This window comes from Trachurus japonicus, chromosome 15, assembly GCF_045865225.1.
Source record: "Trachurus japonicus isolate A0001 chromosome 15, Traja_1.0".
Lineage (NCBI taxonomy): Eukaryota > Metazoa > Chordata > Actinopteri > Carangiformes > Carangidae > Trachurus > Trachurus japonicus.
Genome location: NC_140921.1, coordinates 21,991,582 through 22,009,332, shown reverse-complemented (window position 1 = coordinate 22,009,332; position 17,751 = coordinate 21,991,582). Strand labels below are relative to the sequence as shown.

Genomic DNA, 17,751 nt, shown 5'->3' with positions numbered 1-17,751 from the left:
AATGATGAATGGCCCTGATCAAAAGTTTGCATACCCTCAAAGTTTTACCTTGATAATAAACACACAGATTGACAGACTGGTTTAAATGGCTACTCAGGGTAACTGTCCATGCCTGTAACTTGATGCTTGTATTAGTGTCTGTTTATAAAAAGTCAATGAGATTCTGGGCTCTTGACAAACACCTGCACATTTCATCCATTGCTGCACTGACTTTGCTGGATTCTGAGCCGTGGGGAAAGCAAAATAACTGTCAAAAGTCCTGAGGGAGAAGATTGTTTAACTTTATAAAACAGAAAAAGGATATAAAAAGATATCCAGAGATTTGAGAATGCCAATCAGCCGTGTTCAAGCTCTCATAAAAGTGGAAATTGAGGGGTTCTGTTGATACCAAGCCACGGTCTGGTACCATCAAAAATTTGTTGGTCAGACTCTCTTATGATCAATTTTTTTTTTGTTTAATTTGAATCCCATTAAAAATAAGAGAAATCTGTTTTGCCTCACTCATGTTTTCCTTAAAGAATGGCATACAGTTACAAAATCATCCAGGGTATGTAAACTTATGAGCACAACTGTATGTGTGTGTGCATCCGTGTGTATATACATGTGTGGCGAGGCTCAGAAGCGATGCTCCCCTCGTGTTATGTGAGAGGAGAACTCGTATCGGTCTTGACTCCGGTGGCCGCAGAGGTTGCACTCGAAGGGGTCTCTGAAGCCGTGGCAGCCCATGTGAATGGTGTACATGACGTGGTCCAGGAAGAGAACGCGGCAGTGTTCGCACCGGTACGCTCTCACCTGCTCCCCGTCCGCCGTCACCACCTTGAAGCCCTCGGAGGCCATCTCCATGCTGGCCCGGATGGCCTCGAACTGCCTCTGCTGCTCCTCCTTCACTAGGGGGAGCACGCCGTTCCTCACGCCCGAGGTGATGTGATTGGTCAGGTAGATGAGGCCCGGGGCCGCCCCGCCCGGACGATCCTCGTTGTTGCTCTCGGTGTCGGTGGAGTCCTGGCCGCTGTGGCTGGGCGAGCCGTCCTTCTCGCTGGAGGCGGACTTGGAGTTGGAGAGCAGCAGCAGGTTCTCCGCCGCACTGTCCTTGGCCGACAGGTTGTGGCCCGTCCCCGCGTGGCCGTCAGACGCCGGCTTGTGGAGAGGGAACAAGGAGCCGAGGCCCACGTCGGAGGAGGAGGCCGGGGAGGTCTGGACCAGAGGCCGGAGCGACTCGGCCCCCAGGTAGCTGATGGCGCTGTTGATGGCCTGGTCGATGACGTGGGGCTGAATCAGCTCGCTCGCTCCTCCGTCGTAGGAGAGGTCGGATAGACGTTTGTCACCTGGAATACAGGAGACACGTGTGCAGGTTATACTTCACTGACACTCTGTGGTTTCACTCTCTTCACACTGAGCTGAGTCTGAAATGACTCACTGTCCTTGTTCCTTCTGGTCTATTTAAACTAGCATTTCCCTCAGCATTTAGAAAATGTATCTCCGCCTTATTTATAGTGAGGTTTCTCCTAATTTTAATAAACTTAATATCCAGGACATTAAAACAAAACATTAAAAACATTAAAACAAACTCTAACAGAGATTACACAACAGTTCCTGATCAGGCTGAAGTGCAAAAACCTGATACAGTGCATGCACTCTGCAGAGCCAAGGCAGCAAAGTAAAATGCTCAAATAAATTAACACAAAAAACACACAGCAGCGTTCATAGGTGCAGCGGTTACACGTCTTTTTTCAGCATAAAGTAGCAACATTGCATTTATCACAAAGGAAGCAGATTTTAGCCCTTACCCACAAACTTCTGTGGCATAGTGCTCTTACGTTTAGCTACATTATTAGCTAGTCTGTCTAGCACCAAGGCTCTGTCAGATCCCGTCTGGCTTATGTCTTCCCTCTGCTCATTCTGGTTGCTTTCTTCCTTTACTACTGGAAAGCAAGACAGAAAAGTAGATTTCAGAGTCAAAGTAGTTTGTTTGTTTGTTGCCTTTAAAGCGATGAACTGCTGCATGGTCACACATGCCTGATGGTACTTTCCTCACAGAGCAGAGTGGACTATTCTGACACATGTGAAGCACTTGGTCTGTAAATATAGTATCTGTCCATGCTCACAGATCAATGTAGATGTGTTTCAAGGCATTACACAATAAACATAAATATATTTCTTTCTACAGTGTGTTCAGTTCATTCGTGGAAGCAGAGGCTATATAGGAGCTTGTACTCAAATGGAAATGACATGGATTTGATGTGATTTGTCGGGGTGTTGACTAACTGCAGCATTGTCAGCATGGTACGCTGCTGTCACGTGCAGACAGAGTCCTGCACACTGGGTAAAGTAGGTCATCAGATTTGGATGAAAGCGCAGCGAACGTCTCACGAGCCACCAACCTGTGTAGATGCTGTTCTGTAGCCCCATGCACTGGAGGTAGTTGTGACAGCGCTCCTTGTGCTCCTCAAGAGAACTGCGCTGCTTATAGCTCCGCCCACAGTATGCACACTTATGGGGTTTTCCAACTGCAAAAAAAAAAAAAAAAGAAAAGAAAGAAAGAAAGAAAGAAACCACATTATCAGCAAATAGAGCAGCGGAATATTCTGTGTACTGACTGATATTGAGTGTTAACCCACTTTAGTTTATAAATAAATACATTTAGAGTAGTTACACAATCATGTGCCACCCAATAGTTCTACATGCCTTTCCATGGAAAAACAGAGGAAGTGATGGATTTTACATTTCCACTCTGATTTGTATAACTAGAAGAGAGACTGGGTGTTTTGCATGAACAGGGCTCAGAGCGACACCTACAGGACACCCACGGAAAAGCCCCGGCCTTCCCGCCCACGCTGCCCTCAGACGATCTCTGGAAAGTCCAGTGGATAAACTTCATGAGAAGATTCTTATATTTCATGGGATGACATGAACAGGGTTGGGCCTTATGTATTTTTTGGGGAATTTGGGAAGCAAGTTGAGGGGATTTTACAAAAACAAAAACAATGGGGTTATTTTACAACTCTAATTCTCAATTCCTTCATTGGACCAAAATTTTCATTTTACTTTTATCTTCATGTCAACAAACTAAATAGAACAGACACAATACACTGTTCATGATACCCTAATAAAAGACTGATCATTCCCCCTCAAATCTAATGCTGGGTTTAATTTGCAGTAAAATCTAAAGGTGGGGGTCCTGGTGAGGGCTGGACCTCAGAAACTCCAGCTACAGCCCTGGATGAGAGCTATTTCTGCTGCTCAGCCCACAGAGCCACAGAGCTCCGTTCTTGTCCAGCTGCATGACACGATGTCTTATCACAGGCTCTGTCATGGTGTCATCTATGCTCAGATTAAAATGAGCATGCAGCGTTGGTTAAAATCTACAGTTCATGACTGTTTTAGGAAATGATCCTTTAAAAAAAAACCTGCTGTTGTGACCTGCTTTCAAAGATTTACATAGAAACAATGAGCTCAGGGGTGAGTGTTGAAGTAGGGAAGTCAAAACGGACTATTGTAAGTCTTTTCATGGGATTTGTTTAAAACAAAAAAATAGTTCTGTTTTAGGAAAAGGAAGGTTAGAGTTGATAGAAGAGGAATAATAATCTCCCCAATGTTAATATCGTACATCCTTTAAGCATAGACTGTCACTATTTGATTTCAATTCCACAAAGCCTTTGTGTTTAATTTAATTCAGTTCAGTCACCTGTGCATGTGAACTTGCTCATGCAACCTCCATTTGCATTGTTGTTTGTTAATGCTTTGAAATCTGCAAATTAATCTTAAATTCAGCACCTTAACCTTTTACTTTTCAGCTAAACTATTCAGAGCAGGCTTTGTAACCGTACTGTTTACACCCAAAACATTTCATTAACACATACTTCTGCAAAGCATTTGCAAAAAAAAAAAGTGACACCATATCTACACCCTGTCAACTTCCCCTTATATAGCCCTGGGCCCTCGCTGTATGCACTGCAGAACATGTCATGCTTTTTTGTAAAGGCTTCCACCCAGTGTTCCTCGAATTACTATGAGTGCAGAAGTTTGTGTATGTGTGTGTGTGTGTGTGACCTTTACGTACTCACCCGAGTGGGTGCGTAAATGGCCGGTGAGGGCGTCCCTCCTGCGACAGGCGTAGCTGCACAGGTGACATTTGAAGGGTTTCTCCCCTGAATGGAGCTTGATGTGGCGCAGCAGGTTTCCCTTCTGGGTGAAGGAGGCGCCGCACTGGCTGCACTGGAACGGACGTTCTCCTGTGGGACGAGAAACACAACAGACACACACCGTACTGTAAAGATGCAGATGACACACAGAAAAAGAACACAAAATAGTAACGTATGTTGTTTACTGGCACCCAATTTTCTTTTTTTTTTCTTTTTGCATTCATGCTTTTAAGGCTTTTTCCTGCACTCCCTAATCTCACCATGTTTGATCCCTGCTCTGACAACAATAAAAGGCGCAGTCTTTGTCTCGTCTACGTGGAGATGAAGCAGGCTGCGGCTGTGGGAATGTGGGGTCACTGCATTACAAGCATCCCGAGCGCCAGAACAAGCTGGATGATGGAGCGTCTCCGGGGCAGAGAGCGATCCAGCAGCCTGTGGGAGGGTTTCACAGCAGAGTGACACTCCATCTCTCCATGCTCCCCCTGCCCCACCGACTTCTGGCACTCTGATCGAACAAGAGCCTTTCAGACTCAGCCTGCCAGTTCCGTAATGCACCATTGCCTAGGTCAATTTGATCTGAAAATCTCATTTTTTACTCTTCTTCGTCTCTAAAATAAGAGCGGCACATCACAATGCAAATTCAGCCTCATTTGAATAAAGCGAAGGAAACACTTTGTGTTGAGAGCCAGTCTTCCTGATCAGCGCCTCTGGAATAAACCAATATCCAGCCTCTCTCCGAGTGTTGTGGCATTCTGTGAGAACGTTTTAATATGGCTTTTTTTTTTTTTTTTCTCAAAGGCCCCCCATAAAATAAGAGTCACCAGTGAAGCAGCAAAAATATATAAAAAAGGAAATTCATTAAAAATGCATTTCAGGAGGAAAGACTCACCACAGAATATTTTCTATTTAAATAGGAGGCACTTCATTATATCCTTTATTGTACTTTCTTTTGCATTTACATTAGTCTAGTGTTCCTTTCTTCCATTTTGAGTTTCATTAGTTTCTAAAGCTTGACAGTTAAGTGCCTTTTTCAAAAATGTTCCCCACCACTGGTTTGGCTTCATTACAATAGAATATCAATTTTGAAATTTGAAAAACTTTTAATAGCCAGATAATTGTCACTTTATGGAGATACCCATTAATTGCAGCAGATATCCTGTTTCTCAACTGAGGGTGTTTTTTTTTCTCTGACTCTATCTTTTTTTTTTCTCGACCAAGTTCGGCTCTGCTACTTTATCGCACAATAATTTGATCAGTTGCTGTTGCTTGTCATGTGGTGATTCAGAGTCATTTAGATGAACAATAATGAATGCTAATGGTATTCTCAGAGTCTATTTCACGCACGATAGGAGGGTCTACATGCATACAGCCAACTACAACTGGGTATGAAGGTGTGAAAATATAAGGGCAGGCTCTGCAGTGGGATTCCTACAAGTAAGTTTAATAGTTATGTGTAGGGCAGGGCTGCTACTGTGAGACTGTTTGTGTTAAATGTCAAAATATAGTGAAATCTGAGATCTCCATGTTTTCCAGATAAGCTGCTCTAAGTCTATTGAGGAGGCACAGACACCTTTTTCATATTGACAGTGAACATGGGTGCAAAGGAAGGGCAAGAAGTATTGCAGGTGGCTTACCAGTGTGGCTTCGCTTGTGCACCATCAACACATTGGGGCCAATGCAAACTATCCCACAGATATCGCACTTGAGCTTCCCGTTGGGCAGCCGGATACCGCCGGCCGAGGAGAAGGCCTTGGCTTCGGGGCTCGGCTGTGAGCCGTTCACCTTGGCCCCCGAGGCATCGATCACGCGCAAGTCTTCCGCACACTCTTCCTCCTCCACGCCATTCATGTCACAGGCCAGCCCATTCTCCTCATCACTGCGAGCCTCAACTTTAATGTTACAGGCTGGAAAAGAGGGCAAGGGGGGGGGCCACGGTTTAGAATACGAGCATGCTTTCTTTCATGATGTTATATATTGAAGATGGGCAAGATTGATACTGTGACATGAGAATAATAAGTGACAATGCATGTGAATTTGTTTTGCTATATAGATGAACCTTTTTTTTCATTTTGCTTTATAGTCATTATCATTGTTGTATACAATTATTCTAAATCTTGTGTGATTCTTTTATGATTAAAATTTGTTCTTACTCTTATTATCTGCCTTTTATTTTGATGAGATACTTTGATACACTTTGGTTTTGTTTTTATCTCACCTGCACTTTCTTTTGTTTGAATGAGACACGTATTATTCATTCATTATTCATAAATTACATGGTTACTGACTCATTTTATAGAGACTTCAAACAATCATTTGCAGCTCTCAAACTGAACTTTGAAACTCATTATTAGAAACAACGTCCTGTCTTTGTCTGACTTCACTCAGCAACGTATTTCAGCCAGGATACTTTTCTTCATCCCCTCCTTTCCTCTGTCGTAACCGCACTGAAACTGCGCCGTGATATAAACTAGGACACCAACAGCTTCGTAGGCCTACTGACAGCCCTCCTTTAGCAACAACACAACATTTCACGTTTAACTAGGATGCTGCATCGAAACTTCGAAAGCCTTCCCCTCCTCCTGTTTCAGGCATTTTTTCGGCCTGTGACAAGTCACCAGGCATCAGATAAGATCGTCCCACAGCCGACACATTTAAAAACTGTACACAGCTGCTGCAGCTTATTTCTCTCGAAGCATCGCAGCGGATTTCATAAGGATGCACAGGTGGAACAGCGCGTCGACTGTGTGAGGACGTCAGTGATGAGAGATGAAGAAACACACAGATCATCTCACACTATCACACTTTTTTTTTTTTTTTTTCTGAAACAAATGACAGCAAGATAAACAGGAAACAGAGACACAGGAAGCAGTGCGAAACTAGGGACGACAGCGGTGTGCATCAGAGCAACAGAGTGCGATGAACACACACGCACACACACACAGATGAACACACACATGCACAGAGAGCCTATTCACCATCTTGTTCACTTACAGGGGTCGTGATCTGTCTTACATTTGACGCTTCCAGTTTTTTGCAGAACAGAAAGTAAAGGCTGTGTGACTGATGAGTGGCAGCTCTGATATGTGGAAAAGCATCCATTGTCTCTAATGCGGTGTTCCCAAAGTGCTCAGAAAGGAGAAGTGCCCCTGTGTGTTAAAATACCAGCTCCTTGTTTTCCCACCAGTGAACTTTAGAAACATTTAAGGGAACTGACCGATCTTGCAAGTCCCAGAGTGTGGTTTTCATGTCATGGTGGCAGCCTGATTTCCCCATGCCTCTACCTCTGTTTGTACAACCGAAGAGGAAGAAGTGGAAATCATGAAATATAGGAATCTATGGAAAAGGGGAAGCTTCAGAAAGAGGGCCTGTCTAACTGAAATACCAAGAATTATGGAGAAGTGACAGAAAGGGAAGCACGGGAAAGGAATTGTAAAACAGCCTGTAACTGAAACAGTTTTGTTTGTTTGTTTGCTGTTTTTTTTTTTTTTGGTCTCATTTTCACTGAGGCTAAATCCCCTGATGTACAGGAGGTTTCCCACTGAAAGCAGGAGGAGGAGCATCGCCTCACAACTAACACGCTGATGTTCGCCACCGCTTTTCCGATCAAAGTCGCATAATCTGATCATTCATCTCCACACAAGATTTTTTCTTATTTTCTCTCGCAGGAGAAACAATCTCCTCATCTGCTCAAGCTTTTTTGGACACGACCTCTCTCTGGTCTTTTCTGCCGAGCAGATGAGATAAGACAAACACAGGCACGCAAAGAGAAGGAAAAGGCCTCGCTGTGTAGCAACAAAAAAAGCTTCTAATTCTGTTTAAGAGCAAATGATGACGATGAGTTTTGGCGCAGGCTGTCATCCCGCACGCTGCGTGTGCAACTAAAATGTAAAATGCAACACAGATAGCAAAGCATTGCAACGGAAATCTAGCAAATGTCAAAACAAAACCCCTTATGCAATCACATGCTCTGTTGATACGTGCATTAACGTATATAAATTGAGGCAGTGGTTTTCCTAGTTGTCCCCACAGTCCTCATAAGAAATCAAGTGGTTTGCTTTGTTTCTATATGACTTTTAGGAAATTCATTTTCCCTTAACTTGACTGCACACTTGAACTATTAATGTTTTATCTTTAGCCAAATATTTAATTCATTTATCCTCAGCTGTCTAATAATATTCCATGTTAACTCTAGTTAACTTTAAGCTCACTATTTTAAACATTAAACACACTGAATATTATTTATTTAACCTGGCTGTTCATGGCCTTCAGTTTGCTACTTCAGCTGTTTGTCAGTTACCTGCTACTGCGTATTATTTTTTGTCTTTTACTTTAAGCATTGTTTTTTTTTTCTGTAAAAAAATGTTTTTTTCTATTTTTCTAAAATTAAAATTAATTTTGCTAGTACACACAGCGTATCTCCCTGCAACTAGAGCAGTGCTCCCCTGGCTGATAGGACATATTTACACCTATCGTGACATTTTGTGAACTGCAGTTAAGTCGTGCACGTGTGCTGTTGCACCAAAGGTGAAAGACAATTGCACTTATGCCCAAATCCTCTTTTTCTTTTTTTTTTCTTCCTTTTTGAAGATTTTACGTTGCACATGCTGCAAAACATGTGTATGAGTCTCTCACTTCAACCACCAAGGTTTTTCAGTGTTGTGCATTAATGGTGATGTCAGTGTCAGAAAAGAAAAAATTAAACTATATAGGGACTTTTCAGGGCGAGTGATCGGATTCGGGGCTATTTGCATATCACAGAGTTCGAAAGCAAAACTACACAGAGCACACCACTTCAACCGTCCTTATTTAATTCATGGTTTTAGCCACAACACCAGTGATTGCCGCATTTTCTGGATAACTTATGCACCTTTCTAATGTCAGTGGAAAGTTGTAAAATTATGTAAATCAAGACAAAGGCTTAATCATACTTTTGCCTTGCTTAGTATTACCGAGAGGCGTTGCTCTGCACGTGGAGCTGCAGCCACTGAAAGAAAATCCATTCATCAACCACTGTCGGCGGTCTGATGCACACTGCACATGAGCCGTTTTGCTTATTCTGGATGATTTAAGAAAAGTGAGGAGTTGAAACAATGCACTAAAAACCTGTATCTTTATGTGCAGTCGTCAGTTCCTGAAACATCTGTTGAGCAGCGAGGCTCTCGGGTTATCAGCCGGCTGTAGCAGACAGAAGGGAACCATGAACACTTCTCATGGATTTGGGGAAGTTGTGACTAAACTGGGAGTAGGAAGAAGAAGGCTTTTTACTTTATGTCATGTTTGTCACGGTCACACATCCTGATTAGCTCTTTTTGGGAAGCAACTGTCAGATCACAGTAGACAAACAAGCAGGTCGCAATAAAATTGTTATGACCAGATGATCTGGATCTCATCCTCGGATTACAGGTGGAAGAGGACGATGGTGATAAACAAATACTGGTATACTTTTCTAAAAAAGCTGCAACCTAAAAAGATAGAATAATGAAGCTGCATCAGTAGCAGCTACTGAGCGAGTCTGAGTGTTAGTTAGTGCAGTGGGGAGACACAGGGAGCCGGCTGGAGGTTCCTGTTACTGACTTGTGCTGCTCTCACTGCCTGAAAATAACCCTATGTGCAAGGTAGTGGAACCACATGTGTTAAACCACGCCAGCAGCACACTCAACACGACTTGCAGGAACACCAAAAACAGCCTGCTTTTCCCCTCACACTTACAAAAAAAAAAAAAAAAAAAAGTAAGAAAAAAAAAACTCGCCTCCATATTTTCGGGAACTAGACAGCTCAGTCTCCCTCTCAGTCTCATGTCTCTGAAATAGCAAAGGCTCTGTCTGAATCACTGAAAGTGAAAGAGAAATGCTTCAGCTGGGATGTCGTGAAGACCATCTTGTGACTTTATTTCAAGTTGAGGGCCGCGTAAGACGCTGAAATGTGCTTAATCCAAATCTACTGAACAGCAGCGGTAACTGTTTTTGAAGAAGAAAGAAAGTGGAAGAACGGTGTGTTCACTCTGACATGTGAAGCTCAGGCTTCAGGAGTCATGTATGTGCCGATTGCAACATCGTGAATGCGCAGCAACAATGACGATCCCGGGCTGTGAAGACTTATTTTCTACAGGAAACAACCCAGGTTTTGAGGTTTAGAGCTCTCGATACTTTGAGGTCCCATGTCCCACATATAGCCCCCCCACCCCCACCCACCCCCCACCCCCCTGCCTTTTTGCCTTTTTCATTACAGAGAACTGAGCAGCACATGATCCTGGGTGATAATTATAACTCATTCGGGCTTTTATCACAGAGGCAGCGATGCATAGATGTACCAGATACTTGCACTTCCCTTCTTTCGCTCTTTGGGCTCTTTTACTCTCTCCCTATATAGACACATGTACACACACACACACACACACACACACACACACACACTGAGCAGGGGCTGAACAGTCCGCGCTGCTGGCCATGCCCTCTTTACTGTCTTTACCTGCCGCCGCGAATGAAAGTTAAACATTTAATCGTCTGTTATCACTGTTTCCCTTTTTCCCAGATTGTACTAAACGTCCATCAGTCGCCTGAGATGAGACCAAACCACGCACGCTGCCTAAAGCTGCTTCACACCAAGTGTTCACATATTCCTGCATGACAACTCAACAGTTGTGAAGTCAAACAGAGCGTTTCTCGATCTGTGTGTGTGTGTGTGTGTGTGTGTGTGTGTGTGCAGGTGTGTGACCTATGTGGTGTAGCGATGCACTGATCTCTCTTCAGCTTGGCCCTGTTCCTGAACTCTTTATCTCCTGGAGTGTTGAAACTGTCTGATGGCAAGTTCTTCTTAGGAAACTCTTACACATCCTATTTCAGTTTCCTCTCATATTTTATTTTCGACTGCGTTGCTTATCTTTGCCGTTATCCGGAATAAGTGGAAAAACACTGATAGGATGGTCCAACTTGACTTATCGTGCATTTTCTCTTGTTTGTTGGTTTGTTTGTTGTTTTTGTTTCCTTTCCTTGCCATAATGTGAAATCATTTGTGAGGATGAAAACAAGATGTAAAGTCTACAAGAATTTCCTCAGACTTGTTTTATTTCTCTATATTTCTCACATCTTTGTTGTTTTGGATACAGATTGAATAATTTATTCAGTAAATTCGGATTCGGTTTAGACATATTAATGTGCTTGAAAGTAAGAAATGATTTATCTCATAAATAACAAAATACTTCATTTATTTGTATTTATCTGTGTGTGTGGTTTTGATGTCATGTCTTAAATGACCAATAAAGACTCAGCTACCCATGTTGGAGGACTGGAGATAAATTGACACACTGCTGTGAGCCCCCTCCCCTCCTGCCTGCTTCATCCTTATTTTCACCATGATATTCCCTGGCTTGATGTTCACAAACTCAAATCAAGGCCACATTAGCTATTCCTTAAGATTCGGCTTATTAACGACACACCATGGATCAAAGAGTTTTTTTTCTTCTTCTTTTTTTTCTTTTTTTTACCTTTTCTGCCAATGACCTAAATGTGTCTCTTTGCAGCTTTAAATTAATTTTTCCAGGGGATTTGGAACGGCAAATTTCTCCCACTGGATATGCACGGATGGGATTATGAAAACAGTTTTATGCTTTTTTAAATATATGTGTGTTAGTCTTTTGATGCTGACACTAGTTTCATGTAAGTGTTTTACTCTGACTTGCTTTAGGAGTGAATGCATTAGTGCTGGGAAAAGCCACCGCTGTGGTTTTTTTTTGACTCACTTTCATTGCTGCTTCATGGGATACTCTCTAGATATAAATGTAGCGCTCTCACACGCTCATACTAATTCACACTGATGTTCTGACTGGGCCGTGGGTGCGTTCGTTTCGTTACCTTTGTCCCCTCTGTTGTTCTGCTGGTGGGCGGAGCCGGCTGACAGGTCCTCTGGGACGGCCATGGCCTCCTCTGCCTCTTCGGACGCTTCGTTGGCAGGGGGGCTGTCCCTGCCTGGGGAGACACACACATACACACACACACACACACACACACACCAGCAAACGCTCGTCACTCACCACGCAACCCCTCGACATGTTTCATTCAGCGGAGGCAAAATTACCCCCAGGTGGGTGTGAGAGGCCGTCTGCGGGGCCTATTGTATCTACTCTCCGCACTCAATGGCTCAATCATGCTGAAGTCTTTTACCTGGCATCTGGGCCATTTCCTGGGCTTCCTCTGTCTCCATGCGGTGCAAGTACTCTAATGGGAGAGAGATGGAGATGTATTTGTGTGTAAGTTTAATCAAGTCCAGGCTGAGAAAACAACATTATAAAAAGCTAGAGTGGAGTAAAAGGTGTACTTCTCGGCATGACTCCGTCACCTCGGCGAGATCGCTCTTGTCACAGCCGCACACACACCACTGTCCCCCACATTACATTACAAAGAATTACAGACATTTTCATTACAAGTCTGACAGAGAGACCGAGCTTGGAAAGTGGCTCGGCTCCGGCTGATGGGGCCCAGCACTGGTGAGCGAGACTTGGCCGGGAATGAGCTTTCAGACCACATTTGTTATTTATTGTTAATTTCCTGCCACGTAATCATCCAAAAATGCAAACTGACTGCCGCAAAATTAAGCAGAAAATTAACTGGCCCCCAGGTCACCGAGGATGCGGGTGTTTGCCGTGCCCAGCTGATCGGTGCTCGTGTTCTCTCTAATTTACTGAGCATGCATCGCTGAGCCCGCGGCCGGAGCACAGACGCATGCAAGCCGCAATCAGAGACAAAGAAGGGGGGGAGAGAAAGTCAGAGGAGAAGAAGAAGATGAACGGAGAAGAGGCGAGAGCGAGATGGAGATACAGGCGGGGAAGTGGATGGCAAAGGGAGGGCAAGAAGTCAGTAAGCAACAGGACGGTGCAGAGAGAAGAAAAGAAAGAGAAAAGCAGGCCAAAGGACAGAGAAGTTCTTTTTATTTATTAATTTTTTTCTTTTTTTTTTAAGCAAGACGAGGCAGCCGAGTCCAGAAGCAATCCTCCGGCCAGGGCTGAATATCTGAGGAGTCACCAGTGCTCGTGGCCCCATTAATAATGGATGGCCCTCAAGCCTGCAGCAGATGGGCCCGACAGCCTCAGCCCCAGCTCCGCCACTTCAAGAAGCCCTCGGTGGGGCCGCTGCCCAGTCCAAGCAGCCACACAGGGAGAAGTGAAGCTCCCGAAAATAGCGAAACGAGCCCAAGGGAGAAGGGGAACCTAGGCCTTCCTGTTTTACTGACAGATGGCTCCACACATTTGGAACAAATAGTGGGAAGCGACCGGGCCGCCTGTGTCGCAACGCACAATATTCTGCGGAGTCAAGTCAGGAGCTCGGCGGCCTGCGAGACGCCCAGGATGCAAGGGCGAAGGGGAAGGGAGAGGAGGGAGGGAGGGAGGGAGGGGCAAAGGTCACTGGTGCAGATGATTTGTTCAGCACAACACAGGGGTGTCGCGTGTTACTGCGCCGAGCTCTGACTCCGCAGCGCCGTTCCTCAGCATCTGGAGTTTTGGAGGTCGGGTACAGAGGGAGGTTTATTCTCATGTGCCTTTTTTTTTTTTTTCTGGGCAGATGGTTGAGAGGGGAAACACGGATGTGTTGGTGGGGGGGCTTCGACAGAAATAAAAAAGAGAGTTCCTACATTCAGCCACAACCCACTTGCGTAGGCATGTGGAAAGTAAGGTGCACGTAGAATATTCAGGAAGTAGCTATTCTGCTCCAGAAAGTGCTGCTGCATTAAGCCCTTTTAATTTTACTATCCGTCACGTTTTTAAAAAATGCTTCCTCTCTCGTTTTTAATTGTATGGTACCTCCATCTTTAGACTCTGGGACTCTACAGTAAGTAGCCTATTACATGATGGGCTGTTACCAAACATAGGTGCTGAACTGCTCAAAACATACATCCAACTAACCAGCTGTGAGCTTTTTCTCCTTCATGTGATCCAGTCACACTGAAATGATGAAATCAGAAGGATTATTGCTCATGTCCTGGTTGTGACCAGGTGTGTTGGCGTGTGTGTGAACTGGGGGCAGGTGGAACCTCTGAGCCAGTGAGGTGGAAGTCAGAGAAAAGACTTGTGAGAGTGTGACACAGAGCGAAGGGGGGACTGGAAAAGTTTTGGTCTGAGTACGTCAAGTGAGGAGAGGCAGGAAGAGGCTTGTGGGTTGACAGAATTCTCGGTCCTTCTCCTATGTGTGTGTGTGTGTGTGTGTTTGTGTGTGTGTGTGTGTGTGTGTGTGTGTGTGTGTGTGTGTGTGTGTGTGTGTGTGTGTGTGTGTGTGAGGTGGAGGTGGGGGGTTGGGAGGGAGTTAGAGGCGTCTGCTCATAGTGAAGCGCAGAAGCTACACCAGGGAGCAGGGTGGAGATGAGAAACAACGAAACCGTTAACAGATTACTGAGGACCACACCAGCTCAGTCTGGAGGCTCAGACTCTGCTGTGTACGCACACCAGCAAACTTTATACACGTTTAAAATGAACAGTAGCCTATCAGAGACCCTGAAGTATAGAAAAATAACCAAAAAAATATTAAGTGTTTCTGTTAGAAATAGATTAAACTTATGTAATAAAAACTTTACTCATTTTAAAACTGTAATTATGCACGCGACATAGTGTGGTTTTTTTTGTTTTTTTACCTTTAATATGTATTTATTGATCTTAATATGTATAATTTAATATTAAAACACAAAAGCCTATGTGACCTAAGACTAAAGAGGCCGGCGATAAAAAAAATTCTAGACTTTCCTAATTTTGATAACTTTCATTTTGGCAGCAATAACATATGTTACAGCCTTTAAATGCAGTACTAGATAGATAGATAGATAGATAGATAGATAGATAGATAGATAGATAGATAGATAGATAGATAGATAGATAGATAGAAGTGTTTCCAACTTCATCCACGAACAATGTACTTCATAAAAGTTTTCCCTTCAGACTGTTACTAAACAAAGTGACTGAGGGAGAATGAAAACATGTGAATCAGTAACTGAATGATTCTCACAGCCGTAGGTTTCACAGGAGCAGTGATGAAGCTGTGGCAGCTTCTTATCAACTATTTGGAGAAGAAATTGTCCTACACCGCCAAGCAGAGTGCTACATGGTCACCTTTGTTCCTGTGCACATGGAGATTCTCATCAGTAATTCATGAAGTGTATGGGTGTAAGTGGGTAGATATATAGCGTTGAGCGGCTGAGCTGCCTGCGTGGAGCCCCGGCGAGGGGGTGAGGGGTGAGCAAAGGTGCGCTGAGGAGAAGTTTCCTTCATTTGCATCTGACACACTTCACTACTCTGCTATTCAGACAGAGACAGTACAATCATTTTAATAACTGTCTGTCTTCCTCTGCCCCCCTCCCTCCTACTTCTGTTTCTACTGACAAGAAAGATATGTGCAGACAGATTTGCAGCACTTTCAGCACTTCTCCTTCCAACTGAGCCACGAGCAGCTCCTGTTTGTGCAGGTACTCGGCTCCATTTCCAACTTTTTAACGTCTGGAATCAACCTTACTTTTCTAGGAAGTGTTAGTTTTTTGTCGAACAGTTGCATTTAAATCAGATTTTTGTGAAATTACTGAGTAAATGATTCATTTAAATAGTTCAAATTCATCCAAAAATACCAGTTGATTTAAATGTTCTTATGAAGCACACACACACACACACACACACACACTAACCTACACAGTCTCATTGTCTCACATTTTAAAATGAGATGACTTCCCCACAAACCCACACACAGTTTCTGTTGAGATACTGTCATTAAAAACGTTAAATTGATTCTTGAGCTGATTAATATCTTTAAACCACAGCGGGACTTTGCCTATTTTTCTACACAGACACAGAGTCTAGAACAGGAACTTTAGGTTTTAGCCGCATTAACACGAAGCAAACAATTAATTTCCTCCAGAGTTTGAGCGTCTGGGCGTTGATGAGCAACTTTCCACCTCTGTGTAAAAAGTTTCTTCAGTCCTGCCTACATGTGTGTGCGTGTGTGTGTGTGTTTTCTACCTTCACACGTTCAGACGTTAAACATCTGAGACTGTGGCTGAAAACAAAGCGTAGAACGGTATGGAAAAACTATTAGATTTATCGATTATTGATTTATTTGAGATGTTAAGGAGCGTTGGTCGATGCGTACTGATTTCCTGTTTAAGCAGCGCTGATATATTTTCACATTCGCTTTGAGGAATTTTATTTTTTATTTTTTATTTTTTTGGCCCTCGATAAATTAAATGAAAAGTTTTTTAATGCGACGTATAATGTTAAAATGTGAAAACTATGTGGAGTTAATTGAGTGCGCACATCTATTGCAACAGGTGCTTTGACAGGAGGGTAAAAATGTGTTAAACAGTTTGAAATCAAAAGCGCAAAACGTAGATAATTAATAGGAAAAGTTAGGAATTAGAAAAGTATTTTAATATAAATGTAATCCACTGTGAAATAAATGATCCATGTGTTCCCAGAAGAAAAAGACACATGGAAAATGGGGAACATCCCATTATTTTTTCTTAAATGACTCACAGAGAAATAACGCGGTAAAAAAAATAAAAAATCTTTCTGTAATTAATTTTGAATACCTCACTAACCCGTTATATATCATTTATCAACAGAAAACTACACGCACCAAGCGGGATCTGATGCTGCAGCACCTGCACCGAAACTACAAGGAGTCTTTTTTTTCCAGTCAGGTGCAAATGTCTCCCGTAAAATCAGAGTGTAGAGCGAGCTGCCCCGGGTCTACAGGTCTTGACCCGGGGTTCGAGATGAGTGTGGAGCTGAAAAAGCGCGGTGGAGGTCACTTTACCTGCTATTCCTTGAGTTTGCAGTATGAAGTTCTTCCAACTCTCCCCGGCTCCATGTGCAGAAGGTCGCAGCGCCGCGGCGGCCCCATGGAGCTGCGCCCTGAGTCCCTCCCCTCTCCACTGCACTTCCTCGTTCCAGCCCAACATGACTATGTCTCTGAGCTCGGCTGAGGCATTTTGCTTGCTTTTATCCACAGGCCGAGTCTGCAGCGGGGAGTCGAGTCACCGAGCCCTTGGCACTTGCTTTGTGCCGTGCCAATAAAAGCTGACACCCAGTAGACCATTACTGGCAGCCATGCATGAGATGGGATGAGGCGCGCGAGGAGAGTGGACCGTTCATTGTTTATTTATTTCATTCTCGGTGAGGAAGCTGATGAGGGGGACTCCTCACTTGCATATTGGACAGCTCCCCTTCTGTCACCTGTTCTGGCACACTGAAGCAGTCCATGAAATTAACACAGCCCTTCTCTTCTCCATATAATGAGGGTTTTTTCTCTCTCTCACACTACAGTCTTTACTGCTCCTTTAGAGTCAGAGCCTCCAGTCCCAGCCGCTCACATCAGCAGGTGTCCACAATCAGGTTCCTGTAGTACCTGAACCTGAGCATCTTTAATTTTTTTTTCCAAAACATTTTTTTTTTACTCTTTTAGACTTCATAGTTCAGGCTGTATGCAGAGTGAGGGCAGCCTCCCTGAGTCAGAGGCTCAGTCCTGCAGATGATCGTCGTGCAGATATGCACTATGTCACAGAAATGTGGTTTTCCCTCTGGTTTTGTGCGCAGGAGTGTACAAACCAACACTGTGAGTCCAAACCCATCAGAGATATTTTA

At 43.8% G+C, this 17,751-nt stretch overlaps 1 protein-coding gene across 6 annotated transcripts; it reads right to left on the bottom strand.

The window, feature by feature from the left end:
* Positions 1 to 547: 547 nt before the first annotated feature.
* Positions 548 to 17,292, bottom strand: ikzf1 (IKAROS family zinc finger 1 (Ikaros)). 6 transcript variants are annotated; one of them, XM_085800497.1, is made up of 8 exons: positions 16,925 to 17,127; positions 12,302 to 12,355; positions 11,993 to 12,106; positions 5,777 to 6,046; positions 4,065 to 4,232; positions 2,382 to 2,507; positions 1,788 to 1,919; positions 548 to 1,325 (listed from the first exon to the last, which is right to left on the bottom strand). In XM_085800497.1, the coding sequence occupies exons 1-8, from the start codon at positions 17,067 to 17,069 to the stop codon at positions 616 to 618; spliced, it is 1,719 nt and encodes a 572-aa protein (XP_085656623.1). In that variant the 5' UTR covers positions 17,070 to 17,127; the 3' UTR covers positions 548 to 615. The 6 variants fall into 6 exon arrangements, with proteins under 6 accessions (XP_085656623.1, XP_085656622.1, XP_085656624.1 ...); XM_085800496.1 differs by having other exon boundaries at positions 551 to 1,325; positions 1,788 to 1,922; XM_085800498.1 differs by lacking the exon at positions 1,788 to 1,919 and having other exon boundaries at positions 554 to 1,325.
* Between the last annotated feature and the right edge of the window lie 459 nt (positions 17,293 to 17,751).